The 21,220-nt window shown below is 33.5% G+C and overlaps 1 protein-coding gene across 5 annotated transcripts in view; it reads right to left on the bottom strand.

Moving 5' to 3' along the window:
• Window positions 1-887: 887 nt before the first annotated feature.
• LOC137634285 (solute carrier family 41 member 1) overlaps window positions 888-21,220 on the bottom strand; it is a 166,056-nt gene continuing 145,723 nt past the window's right edge. For 3 of the 5 annotated variants that reach the window (XM_068366593.1, XM_068366592.1, XM_068366594.1), the window contains exons 3-10: window positions 17,279-17,494; window positions 11,391-11,570; window positions 9,918-10,062; window positions 9,312-9,458; window positions 8,659-8,806; window positions 8,100-8,308; window positions 7,459-7,607; window positions 888-3,665 (exon numbers count right to left, since the gene is read on the bottom strand). In XM_068366593.1, coding sequence (XP_068222694.1) covers window positions 3,480-3,665; window positions 7,459-7,607; window positions 8,100-8,308; window positions 8,659-8,806; window positions 9,312-9,458; window positions 9,918-10,062; window positions 11,391-11,570; window positions 17,279-17,494 — 1,380 coding nt within the window. In that variant the 3' untranslated portion in view covers window positions 888-3,479. Of the gene's footprint in view, window positions 3,666-3,721; window positions 3,842-7,458; window positions 7,608-8,099; window positions 8,309-8,658; window positions 8,807-9,311; window positions 9,459-9,917; window positions 10,063-11,390; window positions 11,571-17,278; window positions 17,495-21,220 lie in introns of those variants that run through there. The other 2 variants (XM_068366595.1, XM_068366597.1) reach the window with 2 other exon arrangements.

Below are 21,220 nucleotides of genomic sequence, written 5' to 3'. Positions count from 1 at the left end.
GCGGTGATGATCACTCCCACGAGTCTCTTGCCATATGGTAAAGATTGTACAAAACCTGGCAGAGGTTCACAGCCTCATGTTCCTGATTTCTTAAGTTAACACTAGTGAAGTTGCATTTTTCCTATAATTCAAATACAGTATTTGTTTTCAAATTTTCTAACTATAACCCAGCACTTGATGCAAAAGTGAGAGTCCTTCCCCACTCACTGTTGGCACTTGAACAAATTTCCGTTTACAATTTTACTTTCGAGATTGGTTTAGGTTGTATTGATGAATGGTAGCAACATCTCTTTTCAGAGGATTTTCTTAAATTACACAAAGTGGTAACCTGTATACAATAATATGTTCAAATCCAAGGCCACATATAGTCATAGCACTTTAGTGGATTTCTCTCATCGACTTGTAATAAATATTAATTTACCCGTCAAATTTTGAGAACACATCTTTTAAATTGTATTGCTCTTTGATTTCTTGTCTTTTCTTATTGGGTACAGGTAATTTTCTGAAGAATCAGGATCCTTTAGGTATCTTACATTCTTGCTGTATGTTTTAAATTCCTCGGTATCGCTCAATATCTCATTGTGATCTTTAAAGCAAAGATTTCTTAGCTAATATTACAGTTGCATAGGGCTTTAGTCCCTTTTTATAACCCATTGCCATTTACATTAGGTCATGTAGATTAGCATTGAGTTTGTGCAACATGTATGGCAATTATTACAAGGCAGGAAAATGCTTTTGTTCAACCTCAACCCTCTTTCATTTAACTCAAAATCAGTATGTGTATATATGTTTCTTTTTCAGTTCAATATCATTGAATAATTTTCCTTCTGTGAATAAATTAAATAATTCTCATTCATATATTGTAATAAAAGGGGGAAAATAACCAGCTTCTCTGTGCATAACTTTATTTCATTGACAATTTACAGTACAGTACTAACAAAAAGATCCCCATAAAACAGTGACCTACTTTTAGTACATCCGCTATCCTCTGGAACTGCTAGCAAGTTTAGGAAGTAAAGTACTGTTAATAAGGCACTTTTCATCTTATTGAATTCAACGCAGATTCGTCAGTCTTAATCCTGAGTTATTAAGATTTTGTGATTATGCTTTGGGAATTTCCAGATAAAGTAAATGTCTATAATAAAAATATATTTATATATATAACTTCTGTACCAAGAAAAAAAATTGTATAAAACAACACTTTAGTGTATTGCATGAAATCTTCTATACCAACTTCATAAGTTAATTTTATATGAAGATTCTTATGCAGGGAATAATTTTTATCATAACTTTTTCACGCCCTTTAAATACCATATACACCTTTGTTACTCTCAAAATAATGTTAGTGGAGATAGTTAGTTGCATGTAGATTTATTTAGGATTATATTTTTTATTTTTTTTTTTTTCTACATTTCACACCATCAGCACAATCTCATAATTCTGTTTTTAAGTCAATGAATACCCTTTGAAATTCTCTATAAAAACATCTTGGATGGAAAATTCAATTTTTGAAATGTTCAAAATAATTTAAAAACATTTATACCAATTTTTTTTGTAGGAGACCTTAAATTCCCAGTGTTTCTCCAAGTAATACTGAAACGGATATGGTTAGCACACTTGAAAATGTTTCAGTGTAAATTGACGAAGAACCAAGACTTTTATACCCGTTAAATGTCAGCTAGATTCTTTAGTCGTTTTTTTGATTTTACACAGTTCTCTATGAGAAGCAAAAGGAACTTCAGAAAACCACATACACTGAGGCGTTTACCTAACAGATACAAGTATGATAAACATATCTCTAGTATAAACCTAACTCTTCCATTGTTGCTGCACCAGTTTCATATTTTCATGTACTACCGTAATAACCAATAGGCACAATAATAATCATTTCAACTTGCAAATTATACACTGGACTGTTTCTTACTTTATATACCCTTGAGCGTCATGAGTTTGATCACAATAACTTGGCATCCATTAAAAACTATTAACAATACCTTATCACACACCTGTTATATTATGCTTTAAAATCACAATGATTAATAAGGCAATTTTTACAGTGGATATTAGGGCAATTTCAAAATAATACTTCTGAGTTGAAATATTTCTTGTTAAATTAAATTAGAAAACCCACCAGCCTACATAATTCTGTTTTTCTTTTGCATTAGGACACAAAATACTGTTACATCAATTGAAGATATAGTATTACTACCTTCACCGAGTAAGGGGTCCCACAGGTATGGCGAGTAAAAGTTTTAGTAACCAAGAAATGCATGAAGACGAAAAATAAATCGGAATGGAGCAGCCACAATAACAGAGTTAAGTTTTATCAAATATTGCAATGATTTATACTTTACTATTGTCCGCATATCTCGCTAAGTTTGACATAACATCTATCGGAATCCGGTTAACAGTGAATTATTATAATGTAGCATCAACATTATCACAGGTATCCTAGAACCCCAAGTCCCTTGTAATGGTACTGGATTTAATTTTTGTATGGGATGAAATGATCACCAACCCTGATTAACAAATGCTTAAAAATGCAACTAAGTACATTATCGATAGAATAATTATTTTGTTGAACATATTGAATGACAACTAAATTCTTAAAGAAGGATTTACACGAAAAGTATAAGTTTCGTAAAATGTAGACATATTTTATGCTTAAAGAAACTTGTACTATATTTTAATATTCTAGGATCAACCACTGCAACACAACTAACCAAATTAGGTATTACAGTTTAGTGCATGATGCTTTGGCAAAACATGCTTTTATAGTTTTAATTGTATTCATAAACAGAATGTTCATAATGATATACTGATCATAAGTTATAACCTAATGTTTAATTTATTTTAGCAAAATTATTAATAATTTAAAGACTTTAGTCCTGTTCCGTCACTAGGATACAGTACAATTTTTTTTTAACCAAATGATGTATTTGGCAGGAATTTACAGAGAGATCCATGTTACGTATTATATAATTGAAGTACAATAATGAGACTAATGTAAATATGGATGAATTTTCTTTTCATGATGTAAAAGATAGGAACACATTAGTTAAAATAGAAAAAATATATATATAGTTCTGGGTAAAAGTACTGAAGTAAACAACTCTTGAAATATAAATAGGAGAATCATTGATTTTGAAGACCAAATTTCATTAAGGTCTTTTTAATTTATTAAGGATACAAAACATACAAAAAAAAATGAAATGCTACACAACCAAAACATACAACCAAATCATACAAACAATTCTCAGTAACATGTTACATGAGACTAGCACCCTTCAATTCACTCTGATAGTTCATAAAATCAATTAATGACGGTAAATTTACCAGTTTGAATGGATCCAATTGTACAAGTTGATCCTTCACTAGAGAATTTTCTCTTAGTTTTGCTCTTAAAAAGGTAAATTTACCACATTCTGCATTATTTTTCATACATTTTTGCAAAGGTAAATTAATATAAATTTCACCCATTAGTCACCTACGTCAGCATCTCTATCACCAACGACATAGAGCAAGTGGAACGCCATGGCCAAGAGGCCTGTTCCCAGAAGATCACCTAAAGCAGTAAGGTATGGAATGGCAGAGTTATCTGGATCAATGGAAGCCTTCCACATCCAGTGGACCATGATATGAGCTAAGTACAGTAGAATTGATACCTGTTGAAGAATTAACAATATTAGATTTTATATAAAAAAAATGTCCATTTAATTTTAATCCTAAGTATATACTATTTTTTTGTATTAGAATGCTTAACAAAACCACTATTGTAAATTGCATTTACAGTACTACAATCAAAAGATATAACCTTGGCTAAGTACAGTAGAATTGATACCTGTTGAAGAAATAACAAGATTAGATTTAAAAAAAATTAAGTATATACTATTTTTTGTATTAGAATGCTTGACAAAACCACTATTGTAAATTGCATTTACAGTACTACAATCAAAAGATATAACCTTGTATTTTTCCAAGAATGTTACAAAAAAATTTTGACATTTCAATTCAAAGATTATTTTTGAATATCATAAGTTTATCTGTTTAAAGGTTTCACATGATTGACAGAGACAAGGGACAAGACAATGCCCTTAATACCAGACAATGCCCTTAATACCATCCATATATATGTATCATCCAAATCCCTTTACACAGATCTAGGACCAGGGAGGAGCCAAACAAGCTCCTCGAACCCCTCATCCGTAGCTCACAGGAACGATGTTGATGCAAACATTAGTGAAAGCCTTTTAAGCTATGAGCTGGGCCCATGTGACTGACCAACAAATTGTGAGTTATATAGATTTGGCTGCTAAGCTAATGTAACTTAATTTTTTTACAAGTAAAAACTATAAAATTTTTTAAAGTGATTTACATTTTTCCTAACTTTACAAACCTGAATCTTTTAAATAGTATGATTTCACAGCACAGCTGTTATAACCATTAGACTTTCAGGTAATTGTAGTTGCTGGCAGGTGCCCACCTTAATGTCAGCAAAGCTCCCACTTTTGACATACGGGAAAAAAGGGGAAGGAGAGAACTTTTTCCGTCCTTCATACGAAATACCTTGCAGCTTCCCTACTCGATTTGTGGAGCTTATGGCCAATAAGAAACAGTCTTGAGGGTCAGATCCATATCTGACACCTGTCTAAAATGCCCATATGGGAAAGGCTCGAGATATAAGAACTCCAGTGGCTTGAATTCCCTGGAAGGGCAAGACTGTTTAAGGGTCCTCATGAGCATTAATAATTCCCACAAAGAGAAAAAGATATGACTTCAATCTGAAAACTTTGCTTGGGGCCAAGAGTTTGCTTTTTATCGCATAGACTGAGAGAAGTTTTCCTCGACAAAGGTGGACTAGGAAAAACACAATCAAAGGCAGAGGGGCTCTGACAGAGAATTATCCCTTCTATGACACCAGCTTCACTTCTAAGACACCAACGTATGGCCCACATCCCCTGGTATACAGCTGCAGAGGATTTTCACATGTATCTAGATATCTGCAGTGCATGGTGAAAAGCCTTTCAATTAGAGAAAATGCTGGATAGTTGCAAGCTCTGAAGATCAACGGATGTTACTGAGTTATGGTATCTCTGAAGGAGGGGCTGACAAAATATAGTGGGACATAGGGGGTAGTTAGTTCTCTAGGGACATAGGGGGTAGTTAGTTCTCTAAAGAGCATCAGCAGATCTGGATACCATTTGCAAGTTGGCAACTTGGGAGCAACCAGGATCATCCCGAGACCTGAGATGTCATTAATAGTCTCGCCAATTCAGCAGAAGGGCGGAAAGGAGGCATTATGAGCATATCACAGGGGGGTTGGAATGTCTTCAAGAATGTCATGGACAAGTCTAGAAATGGAGACCCAGTAGTCTGAAGCTTCTTGTTCAACCAAGTGTCATAAAGGAGTTCAATCAATGATGAACCTTTAAGCAAGAATCCTTTCCCCTACACAGAGATGTAAGGAGCATTTCAATCCTAGAATCTGGTAGAACATTCCTCTCGTCTGGAATGAACCTTGCTGAATCTCACTGAAGCTCCACTATGTTGTCGACATAAACCATGACGGACGTAGTAATGATCACAACCGAAGCGAAACTAAGAGGGAAAGGAACGGGAGTACTGGATTATCTTTACCAAGGGTCGGTGATACTAATGCTCACCCTAAAGCTAGCCCTGAGTGCCAGTTGGTTTATTCTCCCTCCTGAATTCCTCCAGAAGACCCTGCCTAAGAGAAATCTGAAAAAAGGCATAACAGATTGAGAGGCGGAAGGAGCTAAAGACCTTTTTCAGCATTAGGTTGGACCTTGCCAAGTCCTTTACTGATGGATCTATCGTGGCCTTCCTCTTACCAAACTTCACCCACTAGAGGACACAACTTACTTATCACAAGGTGATTGCTGCAAAGTCATGCCACTGCAAAAAACAAAAGTTATGATTCACTGGCAAGCTTGTTCATAAACCTGCACATTTCTTTTGGTGCTTCTGCATGTCTTCAAATAGAATGTCCATGCACAAAATACCGAAAAGCAGGAAAAGTTTAAAAAGCCAGACGAGGGACAAAGTAAAAAGCCAGAGAAGACAGCAAGAAGTACTTTTAAACAGCTCGCAGCTGGGATCAAATGGGAGCCATGCTGATTGTCTGGTGGGCAGGGCTCGTCCTCCATCCACCAGCTATTATAACCACCTAATTAAAAGTTAAACTCCTTTCCAACTGCTCTGAAATCCTACTCCTATTAAAAAAACAATAACTAGTGCTTATGTGGGTACAAATATCCTAATTTATGTGCTTTCATATGCCAGGTGTTATTTGAAAAACTTTCTATGAAAGAAATTATAACAAATATAGATTTTTTAAAAAGAAACTTTAATCCATCTTAGATCAGACAACTTGGTGGAAGACAAAATTAACTCTCAAACTACAGGAAAACAATGTTGAAAGTATAATAATACCTCCTGTAAAATGTCTCCTGGGTGCAAAAAGAAAAAGATATATAGATATGGAATGGATGCATTCAGCCTAAGTCTTTCTGTATAAACAAACATATGTTAGACTTCATGAGAACTTCAAAGGTGATTTTAGAAAAACTAAAAGAAACTGTTGAGGAGCTTTCTGCCTCACATAAAAAATTTAAAGCCTATTGCTGTAAGGAACTACTGTACTAAGTAGTTCATTGAATGTGAAAGCAATCAGATGTGGTAACCCATGTGAATGAACGAAAGACTCCATCCACCAATGTAAGGACAAGCAGTTCCCTACCAAAGATTCCCCTAACACTAAACTCAAGGTGCTTTTTGTTGTATAATTCCTAGTAGGCTGTACATTATGCCTCTATGGTTGAGTGAAGGGACCTTGTGTTAACACTTGGAGATCTATAATTGCTTCTCCAATTAAGAGGCAAGCAATAGTTGACTCAAAAGAATTAGGCAGTGGTATTTACAAGACACACCATTCCAAGAGTTAAGTAATACTTAAGTATATTCCTAAAGCATCTTGCAGTAATGTAGAAGGAGGAGAACAAGTTCCTAGCACCTGTACATTTCTATTGAAGAAACATACACATGATGATACAGTAGGGACATGGTCCAGGTTATATAAGTATCTTATAGAGGTTTATGAGAAGCCATCATTGCCCTTTCTGCTGATGATAAAGGTTGCAAATGCTTCACTGAAACAAGGCTGGCTAATACTATAGTTTCACCAATGAGAAAGTTTCCTCAGTCAGCAGCATATATGCTTGATTATGAATGGAATTCAATTTGTGCAATGAAAGAGGCAGTTTTTTCCTATTTCTCTGGGGTAGCTCAACATCAATCAATAGTTTGATTTTTCTATTCATGTAAAAGATGACAGTCTATAATTTGTGTAGGAACATCAATGTTTAAAATAGTTGTAATTTGCATATAAAAAGGTTTAAACAAGTACTTGTTAACTACAAAAAAAATCATAAAATTTACCTGAAGGAATGCAACTAGAAGGTAAGTAACAACGAAGATTGGAGTGAGAGAAGTGTGTCCAGCCTTCAAATATGAAATTGAATACATAAAGACCAGATGTCCAGGAACCACCAGTAACAGAAGTACCCTGGCGGTACGAGGATGACCAACTGTAATGATAAAAATTGGTGTGAATTACAGCCTACTCTAAGGACAAGGTACACTTACATTAAAAGAACAATTTTCTTTAAACTACATGGTTTTTTATATTAGCTTAAAGCTTATCTGACTTGATTTCAACAAGCCTCTAAATATAAATAGCAAATTAACATACAAATTTTCAGGCAGTAATTTCCACCTCTTATGTTTTACTGGCACCCAATACTATGGCTTTAGTTGCAGTAAACAAGATGTTGATAACACAACTTTTTAGTTTACCATTGTCATAATGTATAGGAGAGGCTAACATTTCTAGTATTGTTCCAAGTAATTGAAAATTACGGCAAAGATTACATCTAAAGTGCCACTAACTAATAAATGATCATTATGAAAGCAAACAGATGAAGCATGTCCTTCAAACATGAATGAATTTGAAAAAACTTAAATGTATATAAAAACTCAACATTCTATGTGAAAATAAAAAAGCATTTTAAGAACATTACCTCTAGCACAGAATGCAGAGCATGGATTGATGCAGTAATTTGTTACATATTTCGGTAGTTTTCCCAAAGGTGCTGCACCGTGCAAGGCTGTTGATATACGAGAAGCCTGGACAGCCACTAAATTGCCTCCCACTCCATTAATAACTGGTTGAAATACTGCTATACCCTTGTAACTAGCGACAGCAAAATCTAAGATGAGACCACCCAGGCTGTAATGAAGCAAATACAGTTTAGTCAATTTTATAGTAAAGTTGCAGAATATTTATACTCTACCATAAATAAGTTTATGTATGCCAATAATAAAAAAAAAATATTTCAGGAATTAGGTAAAATATAATAGATTATGTTTAAAATTAGTTTACAATTTCATTCAATTTTACTTTTCAAACAACTCTGAACAATACACTTTTCAAGTTTTCATCATACTGTAGATGCAGAACACCAAATTTTAATGCTTTAAGATGCATAGTTTGAAATAAATGTATGAATAAACTTGAATGGTTTACGATTTGAATGATCTGCCATATACAAATTGATACTTTAAACGACATCACTATACCTGGATATCATCATAGCACAAATAACAGGAGTCCATCCTGAATACAAGACTTCCTTTGTGTGCTTATTTCTTGAGGCCAGCCAAATCCACAAGGGCAGAGACATGATGTAGCCAACCACCACCAGTGGTGATAGCCAAAGATCATTGTCTGAAAGAAAGATGATAAATTTTTAGTGAATGCTAACCAACATAACAGTGTTGCTAAGCATTTAAGGTGAGAGCTTTATTGACTACAGTACGCAACTCAACACTAGGAGGAATTCCTTTCACATCATATTATAAGGATACGAGCAGTGAGCAGCATTTACTGTATATGATTACTAGGAAGAAGAATACTTCACAAATTTGAAATATACATTGGTGATAATACAGTGGACCAACACTAATTTTTTTTTAAACGTTGAATTGTTACTTTTCTTTATCGGAAATGTGATGCCCCAAAACCCTTTAAATAACAAGGTTTCCTTCCATATCAAAAGATAATCTCTACAATATGCATCTATAAATAATTTACACAATATACATTTAAACTGTCTAAACCATCTTTCTTAATAGACTTCCTTTAATGCTCAATAAGATCCATTTCAACAAACCGTAATCAAAGGGTTTGCCATCAGACCAAATATTCCCTGTAGAAAATAAACTTAGCATACCTTTAGCCTCATATAGTAATGATGCAATCCAGGCTAGCAAGCCCAGAGTGGTGAGATCTCCTAACGAAGCAGCAATAGGTGTCGACACATTGTCAGGGTTGATACTGCATTTTCTTGAAAGCAGAATAACTCCAACCATGATAACACCTGAAAATCAAAGGCACATGAAAAAGATGCCAAAAAAAAAAAAAAAAGTATTTTCTTGTTTGGATTTATGGAGATAACTATTTAATCTTAATACAGCTCTTGTAATGCAGTAAAAGAAACTAAGAATGAAATATCCAACAGAAGTTAGGGAGAAGTGATTAATTACAGTACTTTATTATTATTACTAACCAAGCTACAACCCTAGTTGATAAAGCAGCATGCTATAAGCTCAAGGGCTCCAACAAGGAAAATAGCCCAGTGAGGAAAGGAAATAAAGAAACAAAAAAAAAAAATAAAAAAGAATTAGTAAACAATTAAAATATTTTAAAAATGGTAACAGCATTAAAACAAATAAATTGGATATTAAGATCATGGGTTTACTCTAATGTTAAATTAATGCTACGGATGATGAAAGTGCTGATTGGCAAGAGAAAACTTTAAAAGTTCTGATCGACTTGCCTAGAATGAAGGACGCAAAGGATGCTGTCACGAGGGCAGATGCACACAGCAGCATTGCATGAATTATATCGAATGCACCTTCTGGAATCCAGCCCATCACAACAGCAGCTACTGATGCTAAAAATCCAACCACTATGGCTTGGCACTGAAACATACAATAATAAATTTATATTAACTAGCTAAATATTGGAAGCAAAATACAGTATTCAGTTGTACAAAATTACTAAAAAAGCAGCTACAGGAATGTTTGTGTATAAAGATGTGGCACTATTTTGATCAGAGAAAATTTGTAATGAATACATCTTTTTCATGTACAGTACATATTTCAATAAGAAGTACAGTAACTAAATAGTAAAGAGGAACCAAAGGGTAAGTTAATACAGTACAGTAATACCCTTCTTTACAAATGTTCTGACTTTAAATGACATACACGATATCTTTCGGGATATTCGCTCCAGGACTAGTAACCCTGTGATACCTCTACCAGTAAAATTCTCTGGTATATCACTCGCTTGAAATATAACAAGTAGAAAGCTGCCTAGAGGAACTTCCATCAGGATGATATGGCTCGAGCCCAAAAATAAAATCCACTTTACACTGTTTTACCCGACCTTATACCGGTTTCTACATTGTGCAATAACAAAGTACTTCACTGTACTTACACGGAAACTTAATTAGATATCTGGTTTTTATAAAATGCTAGGAGGTTGAAGTACTTTTTCATATTAAATATGTGCATAGGGATTACATAAGTCGCTTTATAGGGAAAAAATCAGACATACAGTATATCGAAAATCGACCTATGTCAGGTCTCATGTTATCAATTACCGACGTAGGGCTGGGTATTACTGTACATCTAATAACTTTGTCAGAAAAATGTAGCAATTTTATAAAGTTTTAAATTATTCTTTTTGATATGACCTACTTTACTCAATTTTTTTAATGAGGCGCATTTGCACTGACTCACAGCACTGCCCTTTTAGCTCAAAAGATTTTCCTGCTATCTGATTGGTTTGAATTATCTTGTCCAACCAATCAGCGGTCAGGAAACTTTTCCGAGCTAAAAGGGCACCCCTGCGATTCGGTGCAAATCTGTCTTACTAAAAAGAATTGAATATGCAACAAAATCCAACTAATCCAGAAAGTCCTAACAAGTAAAGAAAACAACATTCCTAAGATAATTTTAGCAATTGAATGGTACAAGTGCCCTGCACTTGTAGTGCAAAGAAAACAATCTCTTTAGAGAACAAAAAACTTGAATTCACGTTGAAGAGTAAAAAACAAATATTATGCACTGCAGAAACATATTTTCCTTATATAAGAGTAAAGAGAACAACAGACTTTTGATGTTATAAATAACTTGAAATGACATTGATCTTGTAAAAATTAAATAAAAATGACCCTGATTACAAATAACAGCTCATAATTTCCCCTTTGAAGTTTATAACGAGTACGGAATCACCTCGGACTTACCTGAATTAAAGCAAGATTTCCAATAATCATGGAAATACACTCATCTCTTTTATCGAGATGACCTAAATTGGCGTGTGTGGAAAGACGAGAAGCTAAGGTCATCTCCAAGTTACCCTTGAGACCCAATAGAGCAGGAACCATAATGAAGAGTTCACTCACAACTCTAAACACATCCCAATGCTGAAAGAGAGAAAAAAAAGGGTCATTAGCAAACTAAATGAGCACCCAGCCTTCACAACCATTCATTAAACAACAAAAGATAGACTGGAAAGGTAAAACGAGGCAGGAGCTGCCTTGGTAAAAGCATAGGGTTGTTGAATGCTAATTTACATACAGACACACAAGTTGCACTTGAAAACAATAGTTTTAATCATTTTTAAATGATGGAAAAGTTGTTGTTATTGTTATTATTATTATTAACTTTACCGGTTATTATAATATCGAGTGAAAAGATATGACGGATGACATTGACCCATAAATATTCAGCATTATTTCAACTCGTTCTAAAACTGGAAAACCTTCTAACCCTTTTTTAAATAATAAAACATATAATTCTTAAGGAATCTAATAAAAATTCATACTACAGAATCCTCAGTTTTAATATAGAATATCAACATTAACATCCACAACTTATGGCTTTTCTAGTGTCAGTTTATCATATACATTACGATCTACAATTAAATTTAAAGTCTTGTAAAGTTTATATTACAACGGGTTACTAAAATAGTGTCTGATTTTGCCATGGTTATACAGAAATGTTTAAATTTAATTCTGAATATTCTGGTAATTAATTTACTAATGTCGTGGGAGACAATTTCACTATTTTGACAATCTGTGTCTATCGAAATGAAGGAAGGAAGCACTGGCCGTGACATAAGCCAAGGGAAGAATTATTCCAGACGTAGGAATCTGGTAAACGAAAAATGTGGTTTAAATAATTACAAGTGTTCATCTTTAGTCAGTGCAGTATCATAAGCACATTCGTGTGTGTGTGTGTGTGTGTTCCAACTAGGGTTGTAGCTTAACAAGTAATAATAATAATGTACATAATATATATATATATATATATATATATATATATATATATATATATATATATATATATATATATATATATATATATATATATATATATATATTTTATGTGTACATATTATTACTTGCTAAGCTACAACCCAAGTTGGAACATACATACATACATACACATGCAATAGCGTGCTTCATAATTAAATATAAAGTTCAAAGCCCCACAAGGTCACATTTTCCATTTACCTCCCCTAGCATATGGTTACTCATCAATCGCTCTCACAATCTGAAAATTTTCATACACACACACACACACACAAAAAAAAAAAAAAAAAAAATAAAAGAACATCATAAAACGAACATTTCTGCAACCGTTTGATCTAATTTTATGCAGCTGTGGACACGAGCAGGTGACCTCGACCAAAGGTAAATGACATCAAGTTGATGATCAAGCACCTAGAGGTCACTGTGCACCGTTGGATGTCCTTCATTTATTTTTTATTATTACGTTCAATGGAAGTTAATGATGTTCTCATATCTTGATTGTATATACATAAGCATAAACAGTGATAACATGACGGTCATGAGAGGTGACAGCAGCAAGCAGTGCATGAGAGAGAGAGAGAGAGAGAGAGAGAGAGAGAGAGAGAGAGAGAGAGAGAGAGAGAGAGAGAGAGAGAGAGAGAGAGAGAGAGAGAGAGGGGGGTTCAAGGTCGGAAAAATTTTGGACAGGCTCAGGTCAACTATATTTGGAATAGTTCCCACTGCGCTGGAGATCAATGGAAAACAGTAGAGAATGGAGAGAGAGAGAGAGAGAGAGAGAGAGAGAGAGAGAGAGAGAGAGAGAGAGAGAGAGAGAGAGAGAGAGATTTAAGTACCCGTACATGAAATTGAATCATAAGGGGAAATGAGTCAAAATAAAACTATTAGAGAGGATGGATATAGTTCTAAAAAATGGAGGAAACTAAGTAGGGAATAGGAATTTTTTTTACTCTAAATGAAAAATAAAAAATGAAAGAACTATCACTATCTTTACATGGAATAAAATCATTAAAAGGGAGTACAATGAGTGAAAAAAAATAAAAAACTATAATCGAGAATTGGTATAGTTATCGTTCGATAAAAATGAAAATATCAAAGCAAAGAAGAGGAATAACGAGGGGCTAGGAGAGAATGCAGATGCGTGAGGAGTAGAGAGGAAAAGGAGAAGAGATCAATACGTATGTCTGGGTCAGATGGAGGAAGATGATGAGGACTAGTAAAAAAAAGGGATAATGATCGAAATATATCAACGACCGAATGTGTGTCGGTGTATAACTATATGGGATAAGAGGTTCATTAAAAAAATAGATCCTTATGTTAATATATTGATTATTAAACTCCTTTTGTAAGGTTAGAAGACGAAGACTAGTAAAGAAAAGACTAAATAAATGTTAATGATCGAAATATATGAACAACCGAATGTGTCAGTGTATATAATTAATGTATGGGATAAGAGGTTCATTAAAAAACTAGAGCCTTATGTTAATCTATTGATTAATAAACTCATTTCGTACGGTTATCATTTTTTAAATTTAATGAGCCTCCTAAATTTAATATAGATTAAAAACGCCTTTATAATGGAATTAAATTTGGTTAAAAAAAAATGACCCTAATATTACTTTATTAATATAAAAAAACCGCCTATTGTAAGGTTATTAATTTTTTCTTTTTTTTTAAATTGAGTTTAATATTGATTAAAAGAAACCTAATATTAATTTATTGATTAAAAGAACGCATTTTGTAAGTGTATTAAATTTTTTGGAGCCTAAAATTGACTTACTTATTGAAACGCCTTTAATAAGGTTATTAAACTTTATTTTTTATTTTATTTTTGTAAAACTACAGTACTTGTGAAACTACAGCAGATTTGACACCCGACCTCATCTAATCTCCCTGACAATTTGTTTTCTCGTTCCCAACGTGTCCGCAAAATCCCCAAAAATGCTGACTGAATAGCTTGTGATGATATAATTAGCATTTGCTTGCGCAGGCAAAGCTGAAATCAACATTTTCAGGGCCGGACGTCACTCTTAATTTTTCTTTTTAAAAGCACTGACAAGCACAAACACATACGTTACTTATAAAGCAAGAGAAAAGTTTACCTAATTGACCAGTGCTGATGTAGATAAACCGAAAATCGATCAATAACATTAATTCCTTAATTCCATTAAGACTTATCGGGAGGTAACATTAATTTCAATACGTATGCAAATGTGTTCTATTCTCTGTAACGAGCGAGTGAAATGAAAAGCCAGGGAATATGTGGAGATTATTTAAAAGTAGGTCAATAAAACCGTTTAGTTGGGAGAGAGAGAGAGAGAGAGAGAGAGAGAGAGAGAGAGAGAGAGAGAGAGAGAGAGAGAGAGAGAGTGAGTATTAAGTCGAAAATGGTAATCTCATTCTTAAACTTTAATTCTGATTTTAAATATATATATATATATATATATATATATATATATATATATATATATATATATATATATATACATATATATATTTATATTTATATGTACATATATATATATATATATATATATATATATATATATATATATATATATATATATAAATATATATATATATATATATATATATATATATATATATATATATATATATATATATATATATAATATTCACATTTTTTAAATGTTAAAATATTATTTTCATTAGGTAAAAAATCCAGCAAGTATTATGAGAACAGACGTAATCTCATTAATGAGAATACGTAGGTTTTCTATCATAACTGGTGTTTGGTAACTTCGAGAATGACACCAACCCATAATGGTCTCAAAAGTCGTTCAATACGTTGTGTGTGAGTGAGTGTGTCACGGGGGGTGGGATTGCGTGCGCGTGCGAGGTGAGCAAGGGTTAAATAGGTCACACAAATTGAGGTTATACGGCATGGAACTCATAATGCCAAGGGATATTGCGCGAAAGCCGTTGGTTATTTTAAAGCACCGATGTTCTAGTTACATAATTAAACTACTTGAAGGCAAAATAACCTTTAAAAAATGGCTTTGTATACAGTTTTAAGTTATTGGTAAAAAGTACGTTTTCTATGATCAGTTTAAAGACCGTCGTAATAAAAAGCACAGCTTACAAAAACAGACAAAAATTTATGTGCAAAAGAGGAAACTGAAGACTTTCTTGTTTTCTAAGTGCTTCGATAATGTAGTTTTGACGTGAAATGCTAAATGGTTAGGGATGTATACGGTAAAATTAACTATTAAAGACCCAGTAGAAAGTAGCCTAAGATTCCCTTGGAGTATAAGGCCAGAAAAGCGTGAAGTAAGGAATGATAAATGGGGAAGCATTGAATTAAAAGCTGAAGATAGAGACGACTGGCGAAATGTAACCGAGGCCCTTTGCGTCAATGTGTGTAGGAGGACATGATGATGATGGTGATGAAGACCAGAAAAGCAGTCCTTAAAGTAAAGTAAATCAGTAGGCCTATTTCGTATATGACTTCTCGAAGGACAAAGTTCAGCTGGAACCAAAATTCAAAGGAAAATCAAGAAATATGTTAAAGAAAATTGACTGTTTCCAACTCGTGGAAACCGGTTCTCATTTTAATTTCAGCTTAAAAGCTTTAAGATAGCTTTCGTGATGGAGATTATAATACTGATCCCGTTTTCCACGCGAAGAGACGACTTGGGAGCAGCTTCCTTTGTCCGCTAGAATGACAACTAAGGGAAAACAAAGGACGAACGTTATGCCAGATAAGATTTTATTGACGCAACAGATTTGTTCCCGGGTTTATCTCGTCGTTTTCCCATTTCATTCAATTGTTAAAATCGTCTGTCCAAATACGATGGGACTGGAATAATTAAATGAAGTCTATAAAGATGGAGAATTAAAAAGTTCCTTTTCTACAAGTTATTACTAGTCAAAATTACTGTAATATATATATATATATATATATGTATCTATATACACGCGTGGAGAGAGGGAGAGGAAGTGTTTATATGTATACATATATATATATATATATATGTATGTATGTATGTGTATATATATATATATATATGTATATATATATGTATGTATATATGTATATATATATATATATATACCTGTGGAGAGAGAGAGAGAGAGAGAGAGAGAGAGAAACATCAAAGTTAATAATTAAACCAGTTCTCTCTGCATCAGAGCACTAATGTTTTAATTAATGTTTTAATCTCCGATAACTTTCATTTCTAAAACGATTTTAATGAATTTATCGAAACTATATCAACGTTAATTAAAAAAGTGTCACCCGACAAACGCATGACTAAATCAATCATAAAATATCGAGTGAATTTAGTAAATGCAAGATTAGTCTTATTGTGATGATGATGATGATAATTATAATAATAATAATAATGATAATAATAACAACAACAGCAATTTCTAAACACGTGGAAATGGTGATATGAGAAACCTTACAATAGTCTCTCTCTCTCTCTCTCTCTCTCTCTCTCTCTCACACACAAGGTCCTTACCTCTCTCTCTCTCTCTCTCTCACACACACTCACAAAGTCCTTACCCCCCCCCTCTCTCTCTCTCTCACACACTCATAAAGTCCTTACCCCCCCTTTCTCTCTCTCTCTCTCTCTCTCTCTCTCTCACAAAGTCCTTACCTCTCTCTCTCTCTCTCTCTCTCTCTCTCTCCAAAAAAAAACATCCACAAAATGTTCCTTACCTGTTCTCTCTCTCTCTCTCTCTCTCTCTCTCTCTCTCCAAAAAACATCTACAAAACGTTCCTTACCTCTCTCTCTCTCTCTCTCTCTCTCTCTCTCTCTCCCCAAAAAACGAACCTTAAACAAAATGTTCCTCACCTGGACAAGATCAAGGACGAGACCAGCTCCGACCATGCCGAGCCCAGCCACCAGGAAGGGCAGCATCACCTGCATGAGGATGGCCAGACTGCTCTCCGTGTCTGGCTCGATGTCGTCGTCGCAGACGCCCCTCTGGATGAGGGAGAGGCCCTGGTCGTCGTCGGACGAGGACGTCGAACGCTCTTCATACAAGCCATCGCCCTCCTCAATACGACCCTGAAAGGTAAGACTTTCAATGCACGCAAAAAGACATTACCTTGGGGTACCAAGGTCGGCTGTGTGTGTAAGTTCTGTGCATTTCGGAAACGTGCGGTTCACTTTATATACACATGCACATTATAAATATATCTAATTCAAAATGTATATTGTAAAAGAGATTTGTAATAGGAAAATCAAAAGGTAAATTGTACCACATTTATAATAGTAAATCAAAAGGTAAATTGTACCAGAGATTTATAATAAAAAATCAAAATGTAAATTGTACCGGAGATTTGTAATAACAAATCAAAGGGTAAATTGTACCAGATTTGTAATAAATAAAAATGTATATTGTACCAGAGACTTCTAACAATAATTCAAAATATATATTGTACCAAATATTTGTAATAACAAATCAAAGGGTAGATTGTACCAGATTTGTAATAACCAATCAAAATTTATATTGTACCAGAGATATCTAATAATAAATAAATATATGCATTGTACCAAAGATTTGTAATAGCAAATCAAAGGGTAAATTGTACCAGATGTATAATAAACCAAAATGTATATTATACCAGAGATTTGTAATAACGAAACAAAATGTAAATTATACCAAAGATTTGTAGCAATAAACTAGAAATAGCAAATATGCTGAACAAAAAACACTCAATTACTTGTATTATAAACTAAGTTTCATTAATATTCTGGAAGTTTGCAATTACATATCTAAAACACAATGAGTATATCAACTGCATCTCAAAACACCAATTGCACGCAATTAGTAATATGAATCCAGGATACAGCCAGAATCCTACAAGGATAATCAGGATAGTTCAGACCACATTTCAAAGAACAGATTATTCTTTTCATCTCCAAAATAATAGCCATAGCCCTTGTACCATATTCTTCCCCTATCTCGGGTTAGAGTTCTCTTGCTTGAAGGTACACTCAGGCACACTATTCTATCTTAATCCTCTTTCTCTTGTTTTGTTAAAGTTTTTATAGTTTATATTTATATTTTAAGGTTATTACTGTTCTTGAAATATTTTATTTTTCCTTGTTTCCTTTCCTTCCCTGTTGGAGCCCCTGGGCTTATAGCATCCTGCTTTTTCCAACTAGGGTTGTAGTTTAGCAAGTAATAATAATAATAATAATAATAATAATAATAATAATAATAATAATAATAATAATAATAATAATTCCATTATTTTTTTTTATCTTGATTCATACCATCAGCGCATACAGCGATAATGCGTCAAATCATTAACCTATAACAAGGGTAAAAAATTTGAAGTTACGAAATCAAAATAATTAATAAAAATATTTACGGTATAACCGTATAAAACTTCAACACAAAAAATACGATTTTCAATATGGTGTAGATTAGCCTATTCAATTAAAAGCTAAAATGATTTTTCTATGTGGCAAACGTTCTTTTTTTCCCCTGTTATCTTCAAGTAATGTTCGGGATAAATCCAGACACATATTAAATAATGGTTCGCTGCACCCAATTTCAAATATGACTCGGTAGGAAATTTTAGTGTAATGGGCCGGCGAAGTCTAATAAAAATCCCTGCATTTTATTTGTTTTAAACTTATTTTCTTCTTATTTCTATTTCTTCATCTCTCGAGTTACACAGAGCCTATTTAAAACGCCTTGTGCAATTATATATGCAGTATATATATATATATAATATATATATATATATATAAATATATATATATATATGTATATATATATATATATATGTATATATATATATATGTATATATATATATATATATATATACATATATATGTATATATATATATAATATATATGTATGTAGCCTACATATGTATCAAGATTTAATTTTGGAGGAGATTCCAACAAATATCTCTGGACGAGCAGCCATGCCCGGAACCAATTATTCAAAGGTTTCATGCATCGTTGGTACCTGGCACAGGTATTTCCCGATGAGCACCCATCCAAATACTGGCCATACCATCCGACGCATACCAATGCTAACCTTTCCCCCACCGCTCGAAAGACCTTAATTCAAAACGCCCTCGTGGATAAGACTTTTGAACCTCTGCCAACGAAGGTTCGGTGTACGGGACCTCTCTCTTCCGTAAAAAAAAAAAAAAAAAAAAAAAAAAATCAGTTTATGGGACCAGACAGACGATCCGGCGGCCTTGGCTTCTCTAAGGATCCGAAAAAAAAAGTATTGACCAGGCGAAGTTCATCGCACTACCTGAGACTTATTAATATACATATCACGAATACATAATTACGTATAGATACTTGCATAAATATGCATGCACCTGCTTCTCTCTATATCTTTCTCACCTTCACGGTTTTATATACATATATATATATATATATATATACATACATACATACATACATATATATATATACATATATAATATATATATATATATATATACATACATACTATATATATACATACATACATATATATATATACATACATACATATATATATACATACATACATATATATATACACATATAATATATATATATATATATATATTTATATATACATAAATATACATACATACATACATACATATATATACACACATATATATACATATATATACATACATACATATATATATATACACATATAAAATATATATATATATATATATATACCGTATATATATATATATATATATACCGTATATATATATATATATACCGTATATATATATATATATATATACACATACCGTATATATATATATATCACCCGGTCGGAGTTAATTTCATGGAGTAAATGAAGAAAGTGCTCATAAATTAGGCCAATCTAAGCAGATTTTGAACTCCCCAAGAGGGCAACCTGACCTATATGTTCATGACCCCACAGTTAATGATCAACCGATCGCAACCAATTCGAATTTCATCGAAGCCAATCAACTGAAAAGAGCGAATAATTTTCCGCCGTTGCAAATTCGGGGTAGCGCCCCACCGCTCCAGGAGAGGCGCTACAAATCCCTCGTTCCGTTTGCTAGCAAACAAATAAACGCTAACAATGACAAAGGCGTGAATTTGCATTGTTATGTGTATTTGCGCTGTATACAGAATGGCTCCCCGATAGCTACATACAAAACGAGCTGAATCAATGGCTGGCATACACCGAAGTATTAAGCGGGTCTAGTAACAGACCTTAATTCTAATATACATTCATAATTCACCAAAGCTAGGTGATCAATCTATTAAATCCATGGAAATCTTGAAATGGAACTATGTACTTTTATAAATTTTGATATATTACATCGAAATATAAATTTTTTCCTCAAAAATCCGACCTGAGTACGCTTACCAACACATCATGGAATACCATCAACTATATCTCTCTACCCAGTCTCGGTTCTCTCTCTCTCTCTCTCTCTCTCTCTCTCTCTCTCTCACGCCCACACACACTCTCTCTTGCCAAGTCTCACACGCCCACAAACCACCCGTTCGTTACACAGCCGGAGAAGCAATAGTCGAGATTTGAATGGGTAAAGCAGTAATAAAAAGGAAATTCATGACGTTTTGCGAGCTCGGTGAACGCCCCCCCACCCTTCCCGAATAGTCCTAGGTGAATTCGACTCCGCCATATTACACTCTCGAGTCTCCCGAGTATGCAATGCGAATTTTCACTCTTTCATCTCGCTCTGCTAATTGAAACGTGAAGCGAGATGTGGTCGTTACTAGGGAAAGGAAAAATATGAAATGCAAAATT

This window comes from Palaemon carinicauda, chromosome 44 (genome assembly GCF_036898095.1).
Source record: "Palaemon carinicauda isolate YSFRI2023 chromosome 44, ASM3689809v2, whole genome shotgun sequence".
Taxonomy (NCBI): domain Eukaryota; kingdom Metazoa; phylum Arthropoda; class Malacostraca; order Decapoda; family Palaemonidae; genus Palaemon; species Palaemon carinicauda.
The sequence above is the reverse complement of the archived record's forward strand: the minus strand, read 5'-3'. Positions and strand labels throughout refer to the sequence as shown.